Genomic DNA, 20545 nt, shown 5'->3' on the forward strand with positions numbered 1-20545 from the left:
TGGTTGAAGTTAGGATTTAGGGGAAGGTAATCTCACTTGATGGTTGAAATTAGGATTTAGGGGAAGGTCATCTCACCTGATGGTTGAGGTTAGGATTTAGGAGAAGGTAATCTCACTTGATGTTTGAGGTTAGGATTTAGGGAAAGGTAATCTCACTTGATGGTTGAAATTAGGATTTAGGGGAAGTTAATCTCACTTGATGCTTGAGGTTAGGATTTAGGGAAAGGTAATCTCACTTGATGGTTGAGGTTAGGATTTAGGGGAAAGGTAATCTCACTTGATGGTTGAAGTTAGGATTTAGGGTAAGGTAATCTCACCTGATGTTTGAGGTTAGGATTTAGGGAAAGGTAATCTCACTTGATGGTTGAAGTTAGGATTTAGGGGAAGGTAATCTCACCTGATGTTTGAGGTTAGGATTTAGGGAAAGGTAATCTCACCTGATGGTTGAGGTTAGGATTTAGGGGAAGGTAATCTCACTTGATGTTTGAGGTTAGGATTTAGGGGAAGGTCATCTCACCTGATTTTTGAGGTTAGGATTTAGGGGAAGGTAATCTCACTTGATGGTTGAAGTTAGGATTTAGGGGAAGGTCATCTCACCTGATGTTTGAGGTTAGGATTTAGGGAAAGTTCATCTCACCTGATGTTTGAGGTTAGGATTTAGGGGAAGGTAATCTCACTTGATGGTTGAAGTTAGGATTTAGGGGAAGGTAATCTCACTTGATGTTTGAGGTTAGGATCTAGGGGAAGGTAATCTCACTTGATGTTTGAGGTTAGGATTTAGGGGAAGGTCATCTCACCTGATGTTTGAGGTTAGGATTTAGGGGAAGGTAATCTCACTTGATGGTTGAGGTTAGGATTTAGGGGAAGGTAATCTCACTTGATGGTGGTGGTTAGGATTTAGGGGAAGGTCATCTCGCTTGATGGTTGAAGTTAGGATTTAGGGAAAGGTAATCTCACTTGATGTTTGAGGTTAGGATTTAGGGGAAGGTAATCTCACTTGATGGTTGAGGTTAGGATTTAGGGGAAGGTAATCTCACTTGATGGTGGTGGTTAGGATTTAGGGGAAGGTCATCTCGCTTGATGGTTGAAGTTAGGATTTAGGGAAAGGTAATCTCACTTGATGGTTGAGGTTAGGATTTAGGGGAAGGTAATCTCACTTGATGGTTGAGGTTAGGATTTAGGGAAAGGTAATCTCACCTGATGTTTGAGGTTAGGATTTAGGGAAAGGTCATCTCACCTGATGTTTGAGGTTAGGATTTAGGGAAAGGTAATCTCACCTGATGTTTGAGGTTAGGATTTAGGGGAAGGTAATCTCACTTGATGGTTGAAGTTAGGATTTAGGGAAGGTAATCTCACTTGATGGTTGAGGTTAGGATTTAGGGGAAGGTAATCTCACTTGATGTTTGAGGTTAGGATTTAGGGAAAGGTCATCTCACCTGATGTTTGAGGTTAGGATTTAGGGAAAGGTAATCTCACCTGATGTTTGAGGTTAGGATTTAGGGGAAGGTAATCTCACTTGATGGTTGAAGTTAGGATTTAGGGGAAGGTAATCTCACTTGATGGTTGAGGTTAGGATTTAGGGGAAGGTAATCTCACTTGATGTTTGAGGTTAGGATTTAGGGGAAGGTCATCTCACCTGATGTTTGAGGTTAGGATTTAGGGGAAGGTAATCTCACTTGATGGTTGAGGTTAGGATTTAGGGGAAGGTAATCTCACTTGATGGTTGAAGTTAGGATTTAGGGGAAGGTAATCTCACTTGATGGTGGTGGTTAGGATTTAGGGGAAGGTAATCTCGCTTGATGGTTGAAGTTAGGATTTAGGGAAAGGTAATCTCACTTGATGTTTGAGGTTAGGATTTAGGGGAAGGTAATCTCACTTGATGGTTGAGGTTAGGATTTAGGGGAAGGTAATCTCACTTGATGGTGGTGGTTAGGATTTAGGGGAAGGTCATCTCGCTTGATGGTTGAAGTTAGGATTTAGGGAAAGGTAATCTCACTTGATGGTTGAGGTTAGGATTTAGGGGAAGGTAATCTCACTTGATGGTTGAGGTTAGGATTTAGGGAAAGGTAATCTCACCTGATGTTTGAGGTTAGGATTTAGGGAAAGGTCATCTCACCTGATGTTTGAGGTTAGGATTTAGGGAAAGGTAATCTCACCTGATGTTTGAGGTTAGGATTTAGGGGAAGGTAATCTCACTTGATGGTTGAAGTTAGGATTTAGGGGAAGGTAATCTCACTTGATGGTTGAGGTTAGGATTTAGGGGAAGGTAATCTCACTTGATGTTTGAGGTTAGGATTTAGGGAAAGGTCATCTCACCTGATGTTTGAGGTTAGGATTTAGGGAAAGGTAATCTCACCTGATGTTTGAGGTTAGGATTTAGGGAAGGTAATCTCACTTGATGGTTGAAGTTAGGATTTAGGGAAGGTAATCTCACTTGATGGTTGAGGTTAGGATTTAGGGAAGGTAATCTCACTTGATGTTTGAGGTTAGGATTTAGGGAAGGTCATCTCACCTGATGTTTGAGGTTAGGATTTAGGGAAGGTAATCTCACTTGATGGTTGAGGTTAGGATTTAGGGAAGGTAATCTCACTTGATGGTTGAAGTTAGGATTTAGGGAAGGTAATCTCACTTGATGGTGGTGGTTAGGATTTAGGGGAAGGTAATCTCGCTTGATGGTTGAAGTTAGGATTTAGGGAAAGGTAATCTCACTTGATGGTTGAGGTTAGGATTTAGGGGAAGGTAATCTCACTTGATGGTTGAGGTTAGGATTTAGGGGAAGGTAATCTCACTTGATGGTTGAGGTTAGGATTTAGGGAAGGTAATCTCACTTGATGTTTGAGGTTAGGATTTAGGGAAGGTAATCTCACTTGATGGTTGAGGTTAGGATTTAGGGAAGGTAATCTCACTTGATGGTTGAGGTTAGGATTTAGGGAAAGGTAATCTCACTTGATGGTTGAGGTTAGGATTTAGGGGAAAGGTAATCTCACTTGATGGTTGAAGTTAGGATTTAGGGTAAGGTAATCTCACCTGATGTTTGAGGTTAGGATTTAGGGAAAGGTCATCTCACCTGATGTTTGAGGTTAGGATTAAGGGAAAGGTAATCTCACTTGATGTTTGAGGTTAGGATTTAGGGAAGGTCATCTCACTTGATTTGAGGTTAGGATTTAGGGAAAGGTAATCTCACCTGATGTTTGAGGTTAGGATTTAGGGAAAGGTCATCTCACCTGATGTTTGAGGTTAGGATTTAGGGAAGGTAATCTCACCTGATGTTTGAGGTTAGGATTTAGGGAAGGTAATCTCACTTGATGGTTGAAGTTAGGATTTAGGGAAGGTAATCTCACTTGATGGTTGAGGTTAGGATTTAGGGAAGGTAATCTCACTGATGTTTGAGGTTAGGATTTAGGGAAAGGTCATCTCACCTGATGTTTGAGGTTAGGATTTAGGAAAGGTAATCTCACCTGATGTTTGAGGTTAGGATTTAGGGAAGGTAATCTCACTTGATGGTTGAAGTTAGGATTTAGGGAAGGTAATCTCACTTGATGGTTGAGGTTAGGATTTAGGGAAGGTAATCTCACTTGATGTTTGAGGTTAGGATTTAGGGAAGGTCATCTCACCTGATGTTTGAGGTTAGGATTTAGGGGAAGGTAATCTCACTTGATGGTTGAGGTTAGGATTTAGGGAAGGTAATCTCACTTGATGGTTGAAGTTAGGATTTAGGGAAGGTAATCTCACTTGATGGTGGTGGTTAGGATTTAGGGAAGGTAATCTCACTTGATGGTTGAAGTTAGGATTTAGGAAAAGGTAATCTCACTTGATGTTTGAGGTTAGGATTTAGGGAAGGTAATCTCACTTGATGGTTGAGGTTAGGATTTAGGGAAGGTAATCTCACTTGATGGTGGTGGTTAGGATTTAGGGAAGGTCATCTCGCTTGATGGTTGAAGTTAGGATTTAGGGAAAGGTAATCTCACTTGATGGTTGAGGTTAGGATTTAGGGAAGGTCATCTCACTTGATGGTTGAGGTTAGGATTTAGGGAAAGGTAATCTCACCTGATGTTTGAGGTTAGGATTTAGGAAAGGTCATCTCACCTGATGTTTGAGGTTAGGATTTAGGGAAAGGTAATCTCACCTGATGTTTGAGGTTAGGATTTAGGGAAGGTAATCTCACTTGATGGTTGAAGTTAGGATTTAGGGAAGGTAATCTCACTTGATGGTTGAGGTTAGGATTTAGGGAAGGTAATCTCACTTGATGTTTGAGGTTAGGATTTAGGGAAAGGTCATCTCACCTGATGTTTGAGGTTAGGATTTAGGGAAAGGTAATCTCACCTGATGTTTGAGGTTAGGATTTAGGGAAGGTAATCTCACTTGATGGTTGAAGTTAGGATTTAGGGAAGGTAATCTCACTTGATGGTTGAGGTTAGGATTTAGGGAAGGTAATCTCACTTGATGTTTGAGGTTAGGATTTAGGGAAGGTCATCTCACCTGATGTTTGAGGTTAGGATTTAGGGAAGGTAATCTCACTTGATGGTTGAGGTTAGGATTTAGGGGAAGGTAATCTCACTTGATGGTTGAAGTTAGGATTTAGGGGAAGGTAATCTCACTTGATGGTGGTGGTTAGGATTTAGGGGAAGGTAATCTCGCTTGATGGTTGAAGTTAGGATTTAGGGAAAGGTAATCTCACTTGATGGTTGAGGTTAGGATTTAGGGGAAGGTAATCTCACTTGATGGTTGAGGTTAGGATTTAGGGGAAGGTAATCTCACTTGATGGTTGAGGTTAGGATTTAGGGGAAGGTAATCTCACTTGATGTTTGAGGTTAGGATTTAGGGGATGGTAATCTCACTTGATGGTTGAGGTTAGGATTTAGGGGAAGGTAATCTCACTTGATGGTTGAGGTTAGGATTTAGGGAAAGGTAATCTCACTTGATGGTTGAGGTTAGGATTTAGGGGAAAGGTAATCTCACTTGATGGTTGAAGTTAGGATTTAGGGTAAGGTAATCTCACCTGATGTTTGAGGTTAGGATTTAGGGAAAGGTCATCTCACCTGATGTTTGAGGTTAGGATTAAGGGGAAGGTAATCTCACTTGATGTTTGAGGTTAGGATTTAGGGGAAGGTCATCTCACCTGATTTTTGAGGTTAGGATTAAGGGAAAGGTAATCTCACTTGATGGTTGAAGTTAGGATTTAGGGGAAGGTCATCTCACCTGATGTTTGAGGTTAGGATTTAGGGAAAGGTCATCTCACTTGATGGTTGAAGTTAGGATTTAGGGGAAGGTAATCTCACTTGATGGTTGAAGTTAGGATTTAGGGGAAGGTAATCTCACTTGATGGTTGAAGTTAGGATTTAGGGGAAGGTAATCTCACTTGATGGTTGAAGTTAGGATTTAGGGGAAGGTCATCTCACCTGATGTTTGAGGTTAGGATTTAGGGGAAGGTAATCTCACTTGATGGTTGAGGTTAGGATTTAGGGGAAGGTAATCTCACTTGATGGTGGTGGTTAGGATTTAGGGGAAGGTCATCTCGCTTGATGGTTGAAGTTAGGATTTAGGGAAAGGTAATCTCACTTGATGTTTGAGGTTAGGATTTAGGGGAAGGTAATCTCACTTGATGGTTGAGGTTAGGATTTAGGGGAAGGTAATCTCACTTGATGGTGGTGGTTAGGATTTAGGGGAAGGTCATCTCGCTTGATGGTTGAAGTTAGGATTTAGGAAAGGTAATCTCACTTGATGGTTGAGGTTAGGATTTAGGGGAAGGTAATCTCACTTGATGGTTGAGGTTAGGATTTAGGAAAGGTAATCTCACCTGATGTTTGAGGTTAGGATTTAGGGAAAGGTCATCTCACCTGATGTTTGAGGTTAGGATTTAGGGAAAGGTAATCTCACCTGATGTTTGAGGTTAGGATTTAGGGGAAGGTAATCTCACTTGATGGTTGAAGTTAGGATTTAGGGAAGGTAATCTCACTTGATGGTTGAGGTTAGGATTTAGGGAAGGTAATCTCACTTGATGTTTGAGGTTAGGATTTAGGGGAAGGTCATCTCACCTGATGTTTGAGGTTAGGATTTAGGGAAGGTAATCTCACTTGATGGTTGAGGTTAGGATTTAGGGAAGGTAATCTCACTTGATGGTTGAAGTTAGGATTTAGGGAAGGTAATCTCACTTGATGGTGGTGGTTAGGATTTAGGGAAGGTAATCTCGCTTGATGGTTGAAGTTAGGATTTAGGAAAGGTAATCTCACTTGATGGTTGAGGTTAGGATTTAGGGAAGGTAATCTCACTTGATGGTTGAGGTTAGGATTTAGGGAAAGGTAATCTCACTTGATGGTTGAGGTTAGGATTTAGGGAAGGTAATCTCACTTGATGTTTGAGGTTAGGATTTAGGGAAGGTAATCTCACTTGATGGTTGAGGTTAGGATTTAGGGAAGGTAATCTCACTTGATGGTTGAGGTTAGGATTTAGGGAAAGGTAATCTCACTTGATGGTTGAGGTTAGGATTTAGGGGAAAGGTAATCTCACTTGATGGTTGAAGTTAGGATTTAGGGTAAGGTAATCTCACCTGATGTTTGAGGTTAGGATTTAGGGAAAGGTCATCTCACCTGATGTTTGAGGTTAGGATTAAGGGGAAGGTAATCTCACTTGATGGTTGAGGTTAGGATTTAGGGGAAGGTAATCTCACTTGATGTTTGAGGTTAGGATTTAGGGGAAGGTAATCTCACTTGATGGTTGAGGTTAGGATTTAGGGGAAGGTAATCTCACTTGATGGTTGAGGTTAGGATTTAGGGAAAGGTAATCTCACTTGATGGTTGAGGTTAGGATTTAGGGGAAGGTAATCTCACTTGATGGTGGTGGTTAGGATTTAGGGGAAGGTCATCTCGCTTGATGGTTGAAGTTAGGATTTAGGGAAAGGTAATCTCACTTGATGGTTGAGGTTAGGATTTAGGGGAAGGTAATCTCACTTGATGGTTGAGGTTAGGATTTAGGGAAAGGTAATCTCACCTGATGTTTGAGGTTAGGATTTAGGGAAAGGTCATCTCACCTGATGTTTGAGGTTAGGATTTAGGGAAAGGTAATCTCACCTGATGTTTGAGGTTAGGATTTAGGGGAAGGTAATCTCACTTGATGGTTGAAGTTAGGATTTAGGGGAAGGTAATCTCACTTGATGGTTGAGGTTAGGATTTAGGGGAAGGTAATCTCACTTGATGTTTGAGGTTAGGATTTAGGGGAAGGTCATCTCACCTGATGTTTGAGGTTAGGATTTAGGGGAAGGTAATCTCACTTGATGGTTGAGGTTAGGATTTAGGGGAAGGTAATCTCACTTGATGGTTGAAGTTAGGATTTAGGGGAAGGTAATCTCACTTGATGGTGGTGGTTAGGATTTAGGGGAAGGTAATCTCGCTTGATGGTTGAAGTTAGGATTTAGGGAAAGGTAATCTCACTTGATGGTTGAGGTTAGGATTTAGGGGAAGGTAATCTCACTTGATGGTTGAGGTTAGGATTTAGGGGAAGGTAATCTCACTTGATGGTTGAGGTTAGGATTTAGGGGAAGGTAATCTCACTTGATGTTTGAGGTTAGGATTTAGGGGAAGGTAATCTCACTTGATGGTTGAGGTTAGGATTTAGGGGAAGGTAATCTCACTTGATGGTTGAGGTTAGGATTTAGGGAAAGGTAATCTCACTTGATGGTTGAGGTTAGGATTTAGGGGAAAGGTAATCTCACTTGATGGTTGAAGTTAGGATTTAGGGTAAGGTAATCTCACCTGATGTTTGAGGTTAGGATTTAGGGAAAGGTCATCTCACCTGATGTTTGAGGTTAGGATTAAGGGGAAGGTAATCTCACTTGATGGTTGAGGTTAGGATTTAGGGGAAGGTAATCTCACTTGATGTTTGAGGTTAGGATTTAGGGGAAGGTAATCTCACTTGATGGTTGAGGTTAGGATTTAGGGGAAGGTAATCTCACTTGATGGTTGAGGTTAGGATTTAGGGAAAGGTAATCTCACTTGATGGTTGAGGTTAGGATTTAGGGGAAAGGTAATCTCACTTGATGGTTGAAGTTAGGATTTAGGGTAAGGTAATCTCACCTGATGTTTGAGGTTAGGATTTAGGGAAAGGTCATCTCACCTGATGTTTGAGGTTAGGATTAAGGGGAAGGTAATCTCACTTGATGTTTGAGGTTAGGATTTAGGGGAAGGTCATCTCACCTGATTTTTGAGGTTAGGATTAAGGGAAAGGTAATCTCACTTGATGGTTGAAGTTAGGATTTAGGGGAAGGTCATCTCACCTGATGTTTGAGGTTAGGATTTAGGGAAAGGTCATCTCACTTGATGGTTGAAGTTAGGATTTAGGGGAAGGTAATCTCACTTGATGGTTGAAGTTAGGATTTAGGGGAAGGTAATCTCACTTGATGGTTGAAGTTAGGATTTAGGGGAAGGTAATCTCACTTGATGTTTGAGGTTAGGATTTAGGGGAAGGTCATCTCACCTGATTTTTGAGGTTAGGATTTAGGGGAAGGTAATCTCACTTGATGGTTGAAGTTAGGATTTAGGGGAAGGTAATCTCACTTGATGGTTGAAGTTAGGATTTAGGGGAAGGTCATCTCACCTGATGTTTGAGGTTAGGATTTAGGGAAAGGTCATCTCACCTGATGTTTGAGGTTAGGATTTAGGGGAAGGTAATCTCACTTGATGTTTGAGGTTAGGATTTAGGGGAAGGTCATCTCACCTGATATTTGAGGTTAGGATTTAGGGGAAGGTAATCTCACTTGATGGTTGAAGTTAGGATTTAGGGGAAGGTAATCTCACTTGATGTTTGAGGTTAGGATTTAGGGGAAGGTAATCTCACTTGATGGTTGAGGTTAGGATTTAGGGAGAGGTAATCTCACTTGATGGTTGAGGTTAGGATTTAGGGGAAAGGTAATCTCACTTGATGGTTGAAGTTAGGATTTAGGGAAAGGTAATCTCACTTGATGGTTAAAATTAGGATTTAGGGGAAGGTAATCTCACTTGATGGTTGAAATTAGGATTTAGGGGAAGGTAATCTCACTTGATGTTTGAGGTTAGGATTTAGGGGAAGGTAATCTCACCTGATATTTAAGGTTAGGCTTTAGGGGAAGGTAATCTCACCTGATATTTAAGGTTAGGCTTTAGGGAAAGGTAATCTCACCTGATGTTTGAGGTTAGGATTTAGGGAAAGGTCATCTCACCTGATGTTTGAGGTTAGGATTTAGGGGAAGGTCATCTCACCTGATGTTTGAGGTTAGGATTTAGGGGAAGGTAATCTCACTTGATGTTTGAGGTTAGGATTTAGGGGAAGGTAATCTCACTTGATGGTTGAGGTTAGGATTTAGGGAAAGGTAATCTCACCTGATGTTTGAGGTTAGGATTTAGGGAAAGGTCATCTCACCTGATGTTTGAGGTTAGGATTTAGGGAAAGGTAATCTCACCTGATGTTTGAGGTTAGGATTTAGGGGAAGGTAATCTCACTTGATGGTTGAAGTTAGGATTTAGGGGAAGGTAATCTCACTTGATGGTTGAGGTTAGGATTTAGGGGAAGGTAATCTCACTTGATGGTGGTGGTTAGGATTTAGGGGAAGGTAATCTCACTTGATGGTTGAAGTTAGGATTTAGGGGAAGGTAATCTCACCTGATGGTTTAGGTTAGGATTTAGGGGAAGGTAATTTCACCTGAACATGGGCGGGACTGTGGGTAAGGGGTAAGACCCCAGGCGATAGGTCACTCAGTGATTGGTCGTCTGAGAACCATGGCGACGAGGAGAAGGCTGGTGATTGGAGGACCCCGGGTTGGTCGGGAGACAAGGAGGAAGAGCAGGAAGAGATGTCATCTTGGAAGACATCTGAGGAGAGAGGGAAGGAGACGGGGCCTAAGGGAAGAGGGGGAGGAGGAAGGCAGGGGGAGGAGGAATAGGTTAATTAGTAATGACATCTGAACTGTTTGAAAACATCTATAGTTCTTTTGTGCGTGTGCGTTAACTCACGGTTCTCCGGAGGCAGTATGTGTTTGTGCAGTAGGTCCAGAGGTTTGGGACGATGCTGGACCTTCTCTCTAAGGTTGTTAGCCAGCCGAGCCTTCTTCTGCCTTCCAGCCCCACATTCACTCCTGTCTATTAGAGAGAGAAGCAACACAATCCTATCTGTCAGAGAGAGAAGTAACAGGAGTTGAGAGCAGATTTGTGTTTGCGTATGCATAACTGTGTTGCTGTGGGCACTCAATCACAGTTCAACCCAGCAGGGGTACCCCAAGAGTCTGCCTTAAAGGAACCACATACAATAATAGTGGTATTTTAATCACAATGGACAATGAGATAAATACAAGAGGAAAGGTTACAGAGAAGAAGAGAGAGGAGGAGAGGATAGAGAGAAGAACAGAGAGGAGGAGAGGATAGAGAGTAGAAGAGAGAGGAGAGGATAGAGAGTAGAAGAGAGAGGAGGAGAGGATAGAGAGGAGAGGAGAGACGAGGAGAGGATAGAGAGTAGAAGAGAGAGGAGGAGAGGATAGAGAGAAGAAGAGAGGAGGAGAGGATAGAGAGCAGACGAGAGGAGGAGAGGATAGAGAGAAGAAGAGCGAGGAGGAAAGGATGGAGAGAAGAAGAGAGAGGAGGAGAGGATAGAGAGAAGAAGAGAGAGGAGGAGAGGATAGAGAGTAGAAGAGAGAGGGGGAGAAGATAGAGAGGAGAGGAGAGAGGAGGAGAGGATAGAGTAGAAGAGAGAGGAGGAAAGGATAGAGAGAAGAAGAGAGAGGAGGACAGGATAGAGAGTAGAAGAGAGAGGAGGACAGGATAGAGAGTAGAGGAGAGAGAGGAGGACAGGATAGAGAGGAGAAGAGAGAGGAGGAGAGGATAGAGAGTAGACGAGAGAGGGGGAGAGGATAGAGAGGAGAGGAGAGAGGAGGAGAGGATAGAGTAGAAGAGAGAGGAGGAAATGATAGAGAGTAGAAGAGAGAGGAGGAGAGGATAGAGAGGAGAGGAGAGAGGAGGACAGGATAGAGAGTAGAGGATAGAGAGGAGGAGAGGATAGAGAGTAGAAGAGAGAGGAGGAGAGGATAGAGAGTAGAAGAGAGAGGAGGAGAGGATAGAGAGAAGAACAGAGAGGAGGAGAGGATAGAGAGTAGAAGAGAGAGGAGAGGATAGAGAGTAGAAGAGAGAGGAGGAGAGGATAGAGAGGAGAGGAGAGACGAGGAGAGGATAGAGAGTAGAAGAGAGAGGAGGAGAGGATAGAGAGAAGAAGAGAGGAGGAGAGGATAGAGAGCAGACGAGAGGAGGAGAGGATAGAGAGAAGAAGAGCGAGGAGGAAAGGATGGAGAGAAGAAGAGAGAGGAGGAGAGGATAGAGAGCAGACGAGAGGAGGAGAGGATATAGAGTAGAAGAGAGAAAGGGAGGGGATAGAGAGAAGAAGAGAGAGGAGGAGAGGATAGAGAGAAGAAGAGAGAGGAGGAGAGGATAGAGAGTAGAAGTGAGAGAAGAAGAGGATAGAGAGAAGAAGAGAGAGGTGGAGAGGATAGAGAGTAGAAGAGAGAGGAGGACAGGATAGAGAGGAGAAGAGAGAGGGGGAGAGGATAGAAAGTAGAACAGGGAGTAGGAGAGGATAGAGAGCAGAAGAGAGAAGGAGAGGATAGAGAGAAGACGAGAGAGGAGGAGAGGATAGAGAGTAGAAGAGAGAGGAGGAGAGGATAGAGAGAAGAAGAGAGGAGGAGAGGAGAGAGAGCAGACGAGAGGAGGAGAGGATAGAGAGAAGAAGAGCGAGGAGGAAAGGATGGAGAGAAGAAGAGAGAGGAGGAGAGGGTAGAGAGTAGATGAGAGAGGAGGAGAGGATAGAGAGTAGAAGAGAGAGGAGGAGAGGATAGAGAGCAGAAGAGAGAGCAGAAGAGAGAGGAGGAGAGGATAGAGAGAAGAAGAGAGAAAAGGAGAGGATAGAGAGAAGAAGAGAGAGGAGGAGAGGATAGAGAGAAGGAGAGAGGAGGAGAGGATAGAGAGTAGAAGTGAGAGAAGAAGAGGATAGAGAGAAGAAGAGAGAGGAGGATAGGATAGAGAGTAGAAGAGAGAGGAGGAGAGGATAGAGAGAAGAAGAGCGAGGAGGAAATGATGGAGAGAAGAAGAGAGAGGAGGAGAGGGTAGAGAGTAGATGAGAGAGGAGGAGAGGATAGAGAGTAGAAGAGAGAGGAGGCGAGGATAGAGAGTAGAAGAGAGAGGAGGAGAGGATGGAGAGGAGAGGGGAGAGGAGGAGAGGATAGAGAGTGAGGAGAGAGAGGAGGACTGGATAGAGAGGAGAAGAGAGAGGGGGAGAGTATAGAAAGTAGAACAGGGAGGAGGACAGGATAGAATAAGAGAGCGGAGATGATAGAGAGGAGAAGAGAGAAGCTGACAGGAGAAGAGACTGGAGGAAAGGATAGAGAGTAGAAGAGAGAAGAGGAGAGGATAGAGAGCACAAGAGAGAAGGAGAGGATAGAGAGAAGACGAGAGAGGAGGAGAGGATAGAGAGCAGAAGAGAGAGCAGAAGAGAGAGGAGGAGAGGATAGAGAGAAGACGAGAGAGGAGGAGAGGATAGAGAGCAGAAGAGAGAGCAGAAGAGAGAGGAGGAGAGGATAGAGAGAAGAAGAGCGAGGAGCAGAGGATAGAGAGTAGAAGAGAGAAAAGGAGGGGATAGAGAGAAGAAGAGAGAGGAGGAGAGGATAGAGAGTAGAAGAGAGGAGGAGGAGAGGATAGAGAGTAAGAGAGAGGAGGAGAGGGATAGAGTAGAAGAGAAGAAGAAGAGGATAGAGAGAAAGAGAGAGTAGGAGAGAATAGAGAGTAGAAAGAGAGAGGAGGAGAGGATAGAGAGAAGAAGAGAGAGGAGGAGAGGAGAGGAAAGGGGGAGAGGATAGACAGAAGAAGAGAGAGGAGGAGAGGATATAAAATAGAAGAGAGAGAGAGGATAGAGAGTAGGAGAGAGAGGAGGAGAGGATAGAGAAGAAGAGCGAGGAGGAAAGGATGGAGAGAAGAATAGAGAGGAGGAGAGGATAGAGGAGAAAGGAAAGAGGAGGAGAGGATAGAGAGAAGAAGAGAGAGGAGGAGAGGGAGAAGAAGAGGGGGAGAGGATAGAGAGAAGAAGAGAGAGAGGAGGATATATAGAGGAGAAGAGAGAGAGGAGGGATATAGAGTAGAAGAGAGAGGAGGAGAGGGATAGAGAGTAGAAGAGAGAGGAGGAGAGGATAGAGAGAAGAAGAGCGAGGAGGAAAGGATGGAGAGAAGAATAGAGAGGAGGAGAGGGATAGAGAGAAAGAGCGGGAGAGGATACAGTAGAGAGAAGAGGAGAGGTTAGAGAGGAGAGGAGAGGGAGGATAGGATAGAGAGGAGAGCAGAGAGGAGGAGAGGATAGATAGGAGAGGAGAGAGAGGAGGAGAGGATAGAGTAGAAAGAGAGAGGAGGAGAGGATAGAGAGAAGAAGAGCGAAGAGGAGAGGATAGAGAGTAGAAGAGAGAAAAGGGGATAGAGAGAAGCAGAGAGAGGAGGAGAGGATAGAGAGTAGAAGAGTGAGGAGGAGAGGATAGAGTAGAAGAGAGAGGAGGAAAGGATAGAGAGTAGAAGAGAGAGGAGGAGAGGATAGAGAGTAGAGGAGAGAGGAGGACAGGATAGAGAGTAGAGGAGAGAGAGGAGGAGAGGATAGAGAGTAGAAGAGAGAGGAGGAGAGGATAGGGAGTAGAGGAGAGAGGAGGACAGGATAGAATAAGAGAGCGGAGATGATAGAGGAGAAGAGAGAGCTGACAGGAGAAGAGACTGGAGGAGAGGGATAGAGAGTAGAAGAGAGAGGAGGAGAGGATAGAGAGCAGAAGAGAGAAGGAGAGGATAGAGAGAAGACGAGAGAGGAGGAGAGGATAGAGAGCAGAAGAGAGAGGAGGAGAGGATAGAGAGAAGAAGAGCGAGGAGGAGAGGATAGAGAGTAGAAGAGAGAAAGGAGGGGATAGAGAGAAGAAGAGAGAGAGGAGAGGATAGAGAATAGAAGAGAGAGGAGGAGAGGATAGAGAGTAACAGAGAGGAGGAGAGGATAGAGAGTAGAGGAGAGAGGAGGACAGGATAGAGAGTAGAGGAGAGAGAGAGAGGAGGAGGGGGATAGAGAGTAGAAGAGAGAGGAGGAGATAGGATAGAGAGTAGAAGAGAGAGGAGGGAGAGGATAGAGAGTAGAGAGTAGAGAGAGGAGGACAGGATAGAGAGGAGAAGAGAGAGGGGGAGAGTATACAGTAGAGAGAAGAGGAGAGGTTAGAGAGGAGAGAGGATGATAGGATAGAGAGGAGAGGAGAGAGGAGGAGAGGATAGAGAGGAAAGGAGAGAGGAGGAGAGGATAGAGAGTAGAAGAGAGAGGAGGAAAGGATAGAGAGTAGAAGAGAGAGGAGGAGAGATAGAGAGTAGAGGAGAGAGGAGGACAGGATAGAGAGTAGAGGAGAGAGAGAGGAGGAGAGGATAGAGAGTAGAAGAGAGAGAGAAGAGAGAGGAGGAGAGGATAGAGAGAAGAAGAGCGAGGGAGGAGAGGATAGAGAGTAGAAGAGAGAAAAGGAGGGGATAGAGAGAAGAAGAGAGAGGAGGAGAGGATAGAGAGTAGAAGAGAGAGGAGGAGAGGATAGAGAGTAAGAGAGAGGAGGAGAGGATAGAGAGTAGAAGAGAGAGAAGAAGAGGATAGAGAGAAGAAGAGAGAGGAGGAGAGGATATAAAATAGAAGATAGAGGAGATGATAGAGAGTAGGAGAGAGAGGAGGAGAGGAGAGAGAGTAGAAGAGAGAGGAGGAGAGGATAGAGAGAAGAAGAGCGAGGAGGAAAGGATGGAGAGAAGAATAGAGAGGAGGAGAGGATAGAGGAGAAAGGAAAGAGGAGGAGAGGATAGAGAGAAGAAGAGAGAGGAGGAGAGGAGAAGAGAGGGGGGAGAGGATAGAGAGAAGAAGAGAGAGGAGGAGAGGATATAGAGGAGAAGAGAGAGGAGGAGAGGATAGAGACAAGAGCGAGGAGAGGATACAGTAGAGAGAAGAGGAGAGGTTAGAGAGGAGAGGAGAGAGGAGGATAGGATAGAGAGTAGAGGAGAGTGAGGAGGAGGGGATAGAGAGTAGAAGAGAGAGGAGGAGAGGATAGAGAGTAGAAGAGAGAGGAGGACAGGATAGAGAGTAGAGTAGAGAGAGGAGGACAGGATAGAGAGAGGAGAAGAGAGAGGGAGAGTATACAGTAGAGAGAAGAGGAGAGGTTAGAGAGGAGAGAGGATGATAGGATAGTGAGGAGAGGAGAGAGGAGGAGAGGATAGAGAGGAAAGGAGAGAGGAGGAGAGGATAGAGTAGAAGAGAGAGGAGGAAAGGATAGAGAGTAGAAGAGAGAGGAGGAGAGGATAGAGAGTAGAGGAGAGAGGAGGACAGGATAGAGAGTAGAGGAGAGAGAGGAGGAGAGGATAGAGAGTAGAAGAGAGAGGAGGAGAGGATAGAGAGAAGAAGAGAGGGGAGAGGATAGAGAGAAGAAGAGAGAGGAGGAGAGGATATAGAGGAGGAGAAGAGAGAGGAGGAGAGGATAGAGACAAGAGCGAGGAGAGGATACAGTAGAGAGAAGAGGAGAGGTTAGAGAGGAGAGGAGAGAGGAGGATAGGATAGAGAGTAGAGGAGAGAGAGGAGGAGGGGATAGAGAGTAGAAGAGAGAGGAGGAGAGGATAGAGAGTAGAGAGAGGAGGACAGGATAGAGAGTAGAGTAGAGAGAGGAGGACAGGATAGAGAGAGGAGAAGAGAGAGGGGAGAGTATACAGTAGAGAGAAGAGGAGAGGTTAGAGAGGAGAGAGGATGATAGGATAGAGAGGAGAGGAGGAGGGAGGAGAGGATAGAGAGGAAAGGAGAGAGAGGAGGAGAGGATAGAGTAGAAGAGAGAGGAGGAAAGGATAGAGAGTAGAAGAGAGAGGGAGGAGAGGATAGAGAGTAGAGGAGAGAGGAGGACAGGATAGAGAGTAGAGGAGAGAGAGGAGGAGAAGATAGAGAGTAGAAGAGAGAGGAGGAGAGGATAGAGAGAAGAAGAGCGAGGAGGAGAGGATAGAGAGTAGAAGAGAGAAAAGGAGGGGATAGAGAGAAGAAGAGAGAGGAGGAGGAGGATAGAGAGTAGAAGAGAGAGGAGGAGAGGATAGAGAGTAAGAGAGAGGAGGAGAGGATAGAGAGTAGAAGAGAGAAAGAAGAGGATAGAGAGAAGAAGAGAGAGGAGAGAGATAGAGAGTAGAAGAGAGAGGGAGGAGAGGATAGAGAGAAGAAGAGAGAGGAGGAGAGAGAGGAAAGGGGGGGAGAGGATAGAGAGAAGAAGAGAGAGGAGGAGAGGATATAAAATAGAAGATAGAGGAGAGGATAGAGAGTAGGAGAGAGAGGAGGAGAGGATAGAGAGTAGAAGAGAGAGGAGGAGAGGATAGAGAGAAGAAGATGAGGAGGAAAGGATGGAGAGAAGAATAGAGAGGAGGAGAGGATAGAGGAGAAAGGAAAGAGGAGGAGAGGATAGAGAGAAGAAGAGAGAGGAGGAGAGGAGAAGAGAGGGGGAGAGGATAGAGAGAAGAAGAGAGAGGAGGAGAGGATATAGAGGAGAAGAGAGAGGAGGAGAGGATATAGAGTAGAAGAGAGAGGAGGAGAGGATAGAGAGTAGAAGAGAGAGGAGGGAGAGGATAGAGAGAAGAAGAGCGAGGAGGAAAGGATGGAGAGAAGAATAGAGAGGGAGGAGAGGGATAGAGACAAGAGCGAGGAGAGGATACAGTAGAGAGAAGAGGAGAGGTTAGAGAGGGAGAGGAGAGGAGGAGGATAGGATAGAGAGGAGAGGAGAGAGGAGGAGAGGATAGATAGGAGAGGAGAGAGGAGGAGAGGATAGAGTAGAAGAGAGAGGAGGAGAGGATAGAGAGAAGAAGAGCGAAGAGGAGAGGATAGAGAGTAGAAGAGAGAAAAGGAGGGATAGAGAGAAGCAGAGAGAGGAGGAGAGGATAGAGAGTAGAAGAGTGAGGAGGAGAGGATAGAGTAGAAGAGAGAGGAGAAAGGATAGAGAGTAGAAGAGAGAGGAGGAGAGGATAGAGAGTAGAGGAGAGAGAGGAGGAGGGGACAGGATAGAGAGTAGAGTAGAGAGAGGAGGACAGGATAGAGAGAGAAGAGAGAGGGAGAGAGTATACAGTAGAGAGAAGAGGAGAGGTTAGAGAGGAGAGAGGATGATAGGATAGAGAGGAGAGGAGAGAGGGAGGAGAGGATAGAGAGGAAAGGAGAGAGGAGGAGAGGATAGAGTAGAAGAGAGAGGGAGGAAAGGATAGAGAGTAGAAGAGAGAGGAGGAGAGGATAGAGAGTAGAGGAGAGAGGAGGACAGGATAGAGAGTAGAGGAGAGAGAGGAGGAGAGGATAGAGAGTAGAAGAGAGAGAGGAGAGGATAGAGAGAAGAAGAGCGAGGAGGAGAGGATAGAGAGTAGAAGAGAGAAAAGGAGGGGATAGAGAGAAGAAGAGAGGAGGAGGATAGAGAGTAGAAGAGAGAGGAGGAGAGGATAGAGAGTAAGAGAGAGGAGGAGAGGATAGAGAGTAGAAGAGAGAGAAGAAGAGGATAGAGAGAAGAAGAGAGAGGAGGAGAGAATAGAGAGTAGAAGAGAGAGGAGGAGAGGATAGAGAGAAGAAGAGAGAGGAGGAGAGGGAGAGGAGAGGAAAGGGGGGAGAGGATAGAGAGAAGAAGAGAGAGGAGGAGAGGATATAAAATAGAAGATAGAGGAGAGGATAGAGAGTAGGAGAGAGAGGAGGAGGATAGAGAGTAGAAGAGAGAGGAGGAGAGGATAGAGAGAAGAAGAGAGAGGAGGAGAGGAGAGGAAAGGGGGGAGAGGATAGAGAGAAGAAGAGAGAGGAGGAGAGGATATAAAATAGAAGAGAGAGGAGAGGATAGAGAGTAGGAGAGAGAGGAGGAGAGGATAGAGAGAAGAAGAGCGAGGAGGAAAGGATGGAGAGAAGAATAGAGAGGAGGAGAGGATAGAGGAGAAAGGAAAGAGGAGGAGAGGATAGAGAGAAGAAGAGAGAGGAGGAGAGGAGAAGAGAGGGGGGAGAGGATAGAGAGAAGAAGAGAGAGGAGGAGAGGATATAGAGGAGAAGAGAGAGGAGGAGAGGATATAGAGTAGAAGAGAGAGGAGGAGAGGATAGAGAGTAGAAGAGAGAGGAGGAGAGGATAGAGAGAAGAAGAGCGAGGAGGAAAGGATGGAGAGAAGAATAGAGAGGAGGAGAGGATAGAGAGAAGAGCGAGGAGGAAAGGATAGAGAGTAGAAGAGAGAGGAGGAGAGGATAGAGAGTAGAGGAGAGAGGAGGACAGGATAGAGAGTAGAGGAGAGAGAGGAGGAGAGGATAGAGAGTAGAAGAGAGAGGAGGAGAGGATAGGGAGTAGAGGAGAGAGGAGGACAGGATAGAATAAGAGAGCGGAGATGATAGAGAGGAGAAGAGAGAAGCTGACAGGAGAAGAGACTGGAGGAGAGGATAGAGAGTAGAAGAGAGAGGAGGAGAGGATAGAGAGCAGAAGAGAGAAGGAGAGGATAGAGAGAAGACGAGAGAGGAGGAGAGGATAGAGAGCAGAAGAGAGAGGAGGAGAGGATAGAGAGAAGAAGAGCGAGGAGGAGAGGATAGAGAGTAGAAGAGAGAAAAGGAGGGGATAGAGAGAAGAAGAGAGAGGAGGAGAGGATAGAGAATAGAAGAGAGAGGAGGAGAGGATAGAGAGTAACAGAGAGGAGGAGAGGATAGAGAGTAGAGGAGAGAGGAGGACAGGATAGAGAGTAGAGGAGAGAGAGGAGGAGGGGATAGAGAGTAGAAGAGAGAGGAGGAGAGGATAGAGAGTAGAAGAGAGAGGAGGACAGGATAGAGAGTAGAGTAGAGAGAGGAGGACAGGATAGAGAGGAGAAGAGAGAGGGGGAGAGTATACAGTAGAGAGAAGAGGAGAGGTTAGAGAGGAGAGAGGATGATAGGATAGAGAGGAGAGGAGAGAGGAGGAGAGGATAGAGAGGAAAGGAGAGAGGAGGAGAGGATAGAGTAGAAGAGAGAGGAGGAAAGGATAGAGAGTAGAAGAGAGAGGAGGAGAGGATAGAGAGTAGAGGAGAGAGGAGGACAGGATAGAGAGTAGAGGAGAGAGAGGAGGAGAGGATAGAGAGTAGAAGAGAGAGGAGGAGAGGATAGAGAAGAAGAAGAGCGAGGAGGAGAGGATAGAGAGTAGAAGAGAGAAAAGGAGGGGATAGAGAGAAGAAGAGAGAGGAGGAGAGGATAGAGAGTAGAAGAGAGAGGAGGAGAGGATAGAGAGAAGAGAGAGGAGGAGAGGATAGAGAGTAGAAGAGAGAGAAGAAGAGGATAGAGAGAAGAAGAGAGAGGAGGAGAGGATATAAAATAGAAGATAGAGGAGATGATAGAGAGTAGGAGAGAGAGGAGGAGAGGAGAGAGAGTAGAAGAGAGAGGAGGAGAGGATAGAGAGAAGAAGAGCGAGGAGGAAAGGATGGAGAGAAGAATAGAGAGGAGGAGAGGATAGAGGAGAAAGGAAAGAGGAGGAGAGGATAGAGAGAAGAAGAGAGAGGAGGAGAGGAGAAGAGAGGGGGGAGAGGATAGAGAGAAGAAGAGAGAGGAGGAGAGGATAGAGAGTAGAAGAGTGAGGAGGAGAGGATAGAGTAGAAGAGAGAGGAGGAAAGGATAGAGAGTAGAAGAGAGAGGAGGAGAGGATAGAGAGTAGAGGAGAGAGGAGGACAGGATAGAGAGTAGAGGAGAGAGAGGAGGAGAGGATAGAGATTAGAAGAGAGAGGAGGAGAGGATAGGGAGTAGAGGAGAGAGGAGGACAGGATAGAATAAGAGAGCGGAGATGATAGAGAGGAGAAGAGAGAAGCTGACAGGAGAAGAGACTGGAGGAGAGGATAGAGAGTAGAAGAGAGAGGAGGGAGAGGATAGAGAGCAGAAGAGAGAAGGAGAGGATAGAGAGAAGACGAGAGAGGAGGAGAGGATAGAGAGCAGAAGAGAGAGGAGGAGAGGATAGAGAGAAGAAGAGCGAGGAGGAGAGGATAGAGAGTAGAAGAGAGAAAAGGAGGGGATAGAGAGAAGAAGAGAGAGGAGGAGAGGATAGAGAATAGAAGAGAGAGGAGGAGAGGATAGAGAGTAACAGAGAGGAGGAGAGGGATAGAGAGTAGAGGGAGAGAGGAGGACAGGATAGAGAGTAGAGGAGAGAGAGGAGGAGGGGATAGAGAGTAGAAGAGAGAGGAGGAGAGGATAGAGAGTAGAAGAGAGGGAGGACAGGATAGAGAGTAGAGTAGAGAGAGGAGGACAGGATAGAGAGGAGAAGAGAGAGGGGAGAGTATACAGTAGAGAGAAGAGGGAGAGGTTAGAGAGGAGAGAGGATGATAGGATAGAGAGGGAGAGGAGAGAGGAGGAGAGGATAGAGAGGAAAGGAGAGAGGAGGAGAGATAGAGTAGAAGAGAGAGGGAGGAAAGGATAGAGAGTAGAAGAGAGAGGAGGAGAGGATAGAGAGAGAGGAGAGAGAGGAGGACAGGATAGAGAGTAGAGGAGAGAGAGGAGGAGAGGATAGAGAGTAGAAGAGAGAGGAGG

The 20545-nt window shown here is 45.3% G+C and overlaps 1 protein-coding gene across 1 annotated transcript in view; it reads right to left on the bottom strand.

Moving 5' to 3' along the window:
* The window catches only part of LOC115121543 (myocardin-like), a 125584-nt gene that overhangs the window by 44215 nt on the left and 60824 nt on the right, over nt 1-20545 (bottom strand). Inside the window, exons 6-7 of the mRNA XM_065016077.1 lie at nt 9982-10107; nt 9671-9867 (exon numbers count right to left, since the gene is read on the bottom strand). Coding sequence (XP_064872149.1) covers nt 9671-9867; nt 9982-10107 — 323 coding nt within the window. The remainder of the gene's footprint in view (nt 1-9670; nt 9868-9981; nt 10108-20545) is intronic.

This window comes from Oncorhynchus nerka, unplaced genomic scaffold (assembly GCF_034236695.1).
Source record: "Oncorhynchus nerka isolate Pitt River unplaced genomic scaffold, Oner_Uvic_2.0 unplaced_scaffold_1154, whole genome shotgun sequence".
Lineage (NCBI taxonomy): Eukaryota > Metazoa > Chordata > Actinopteri > Salmoniformes > Salmonidae > Oncorhynchus > Oncorhynchus nerka.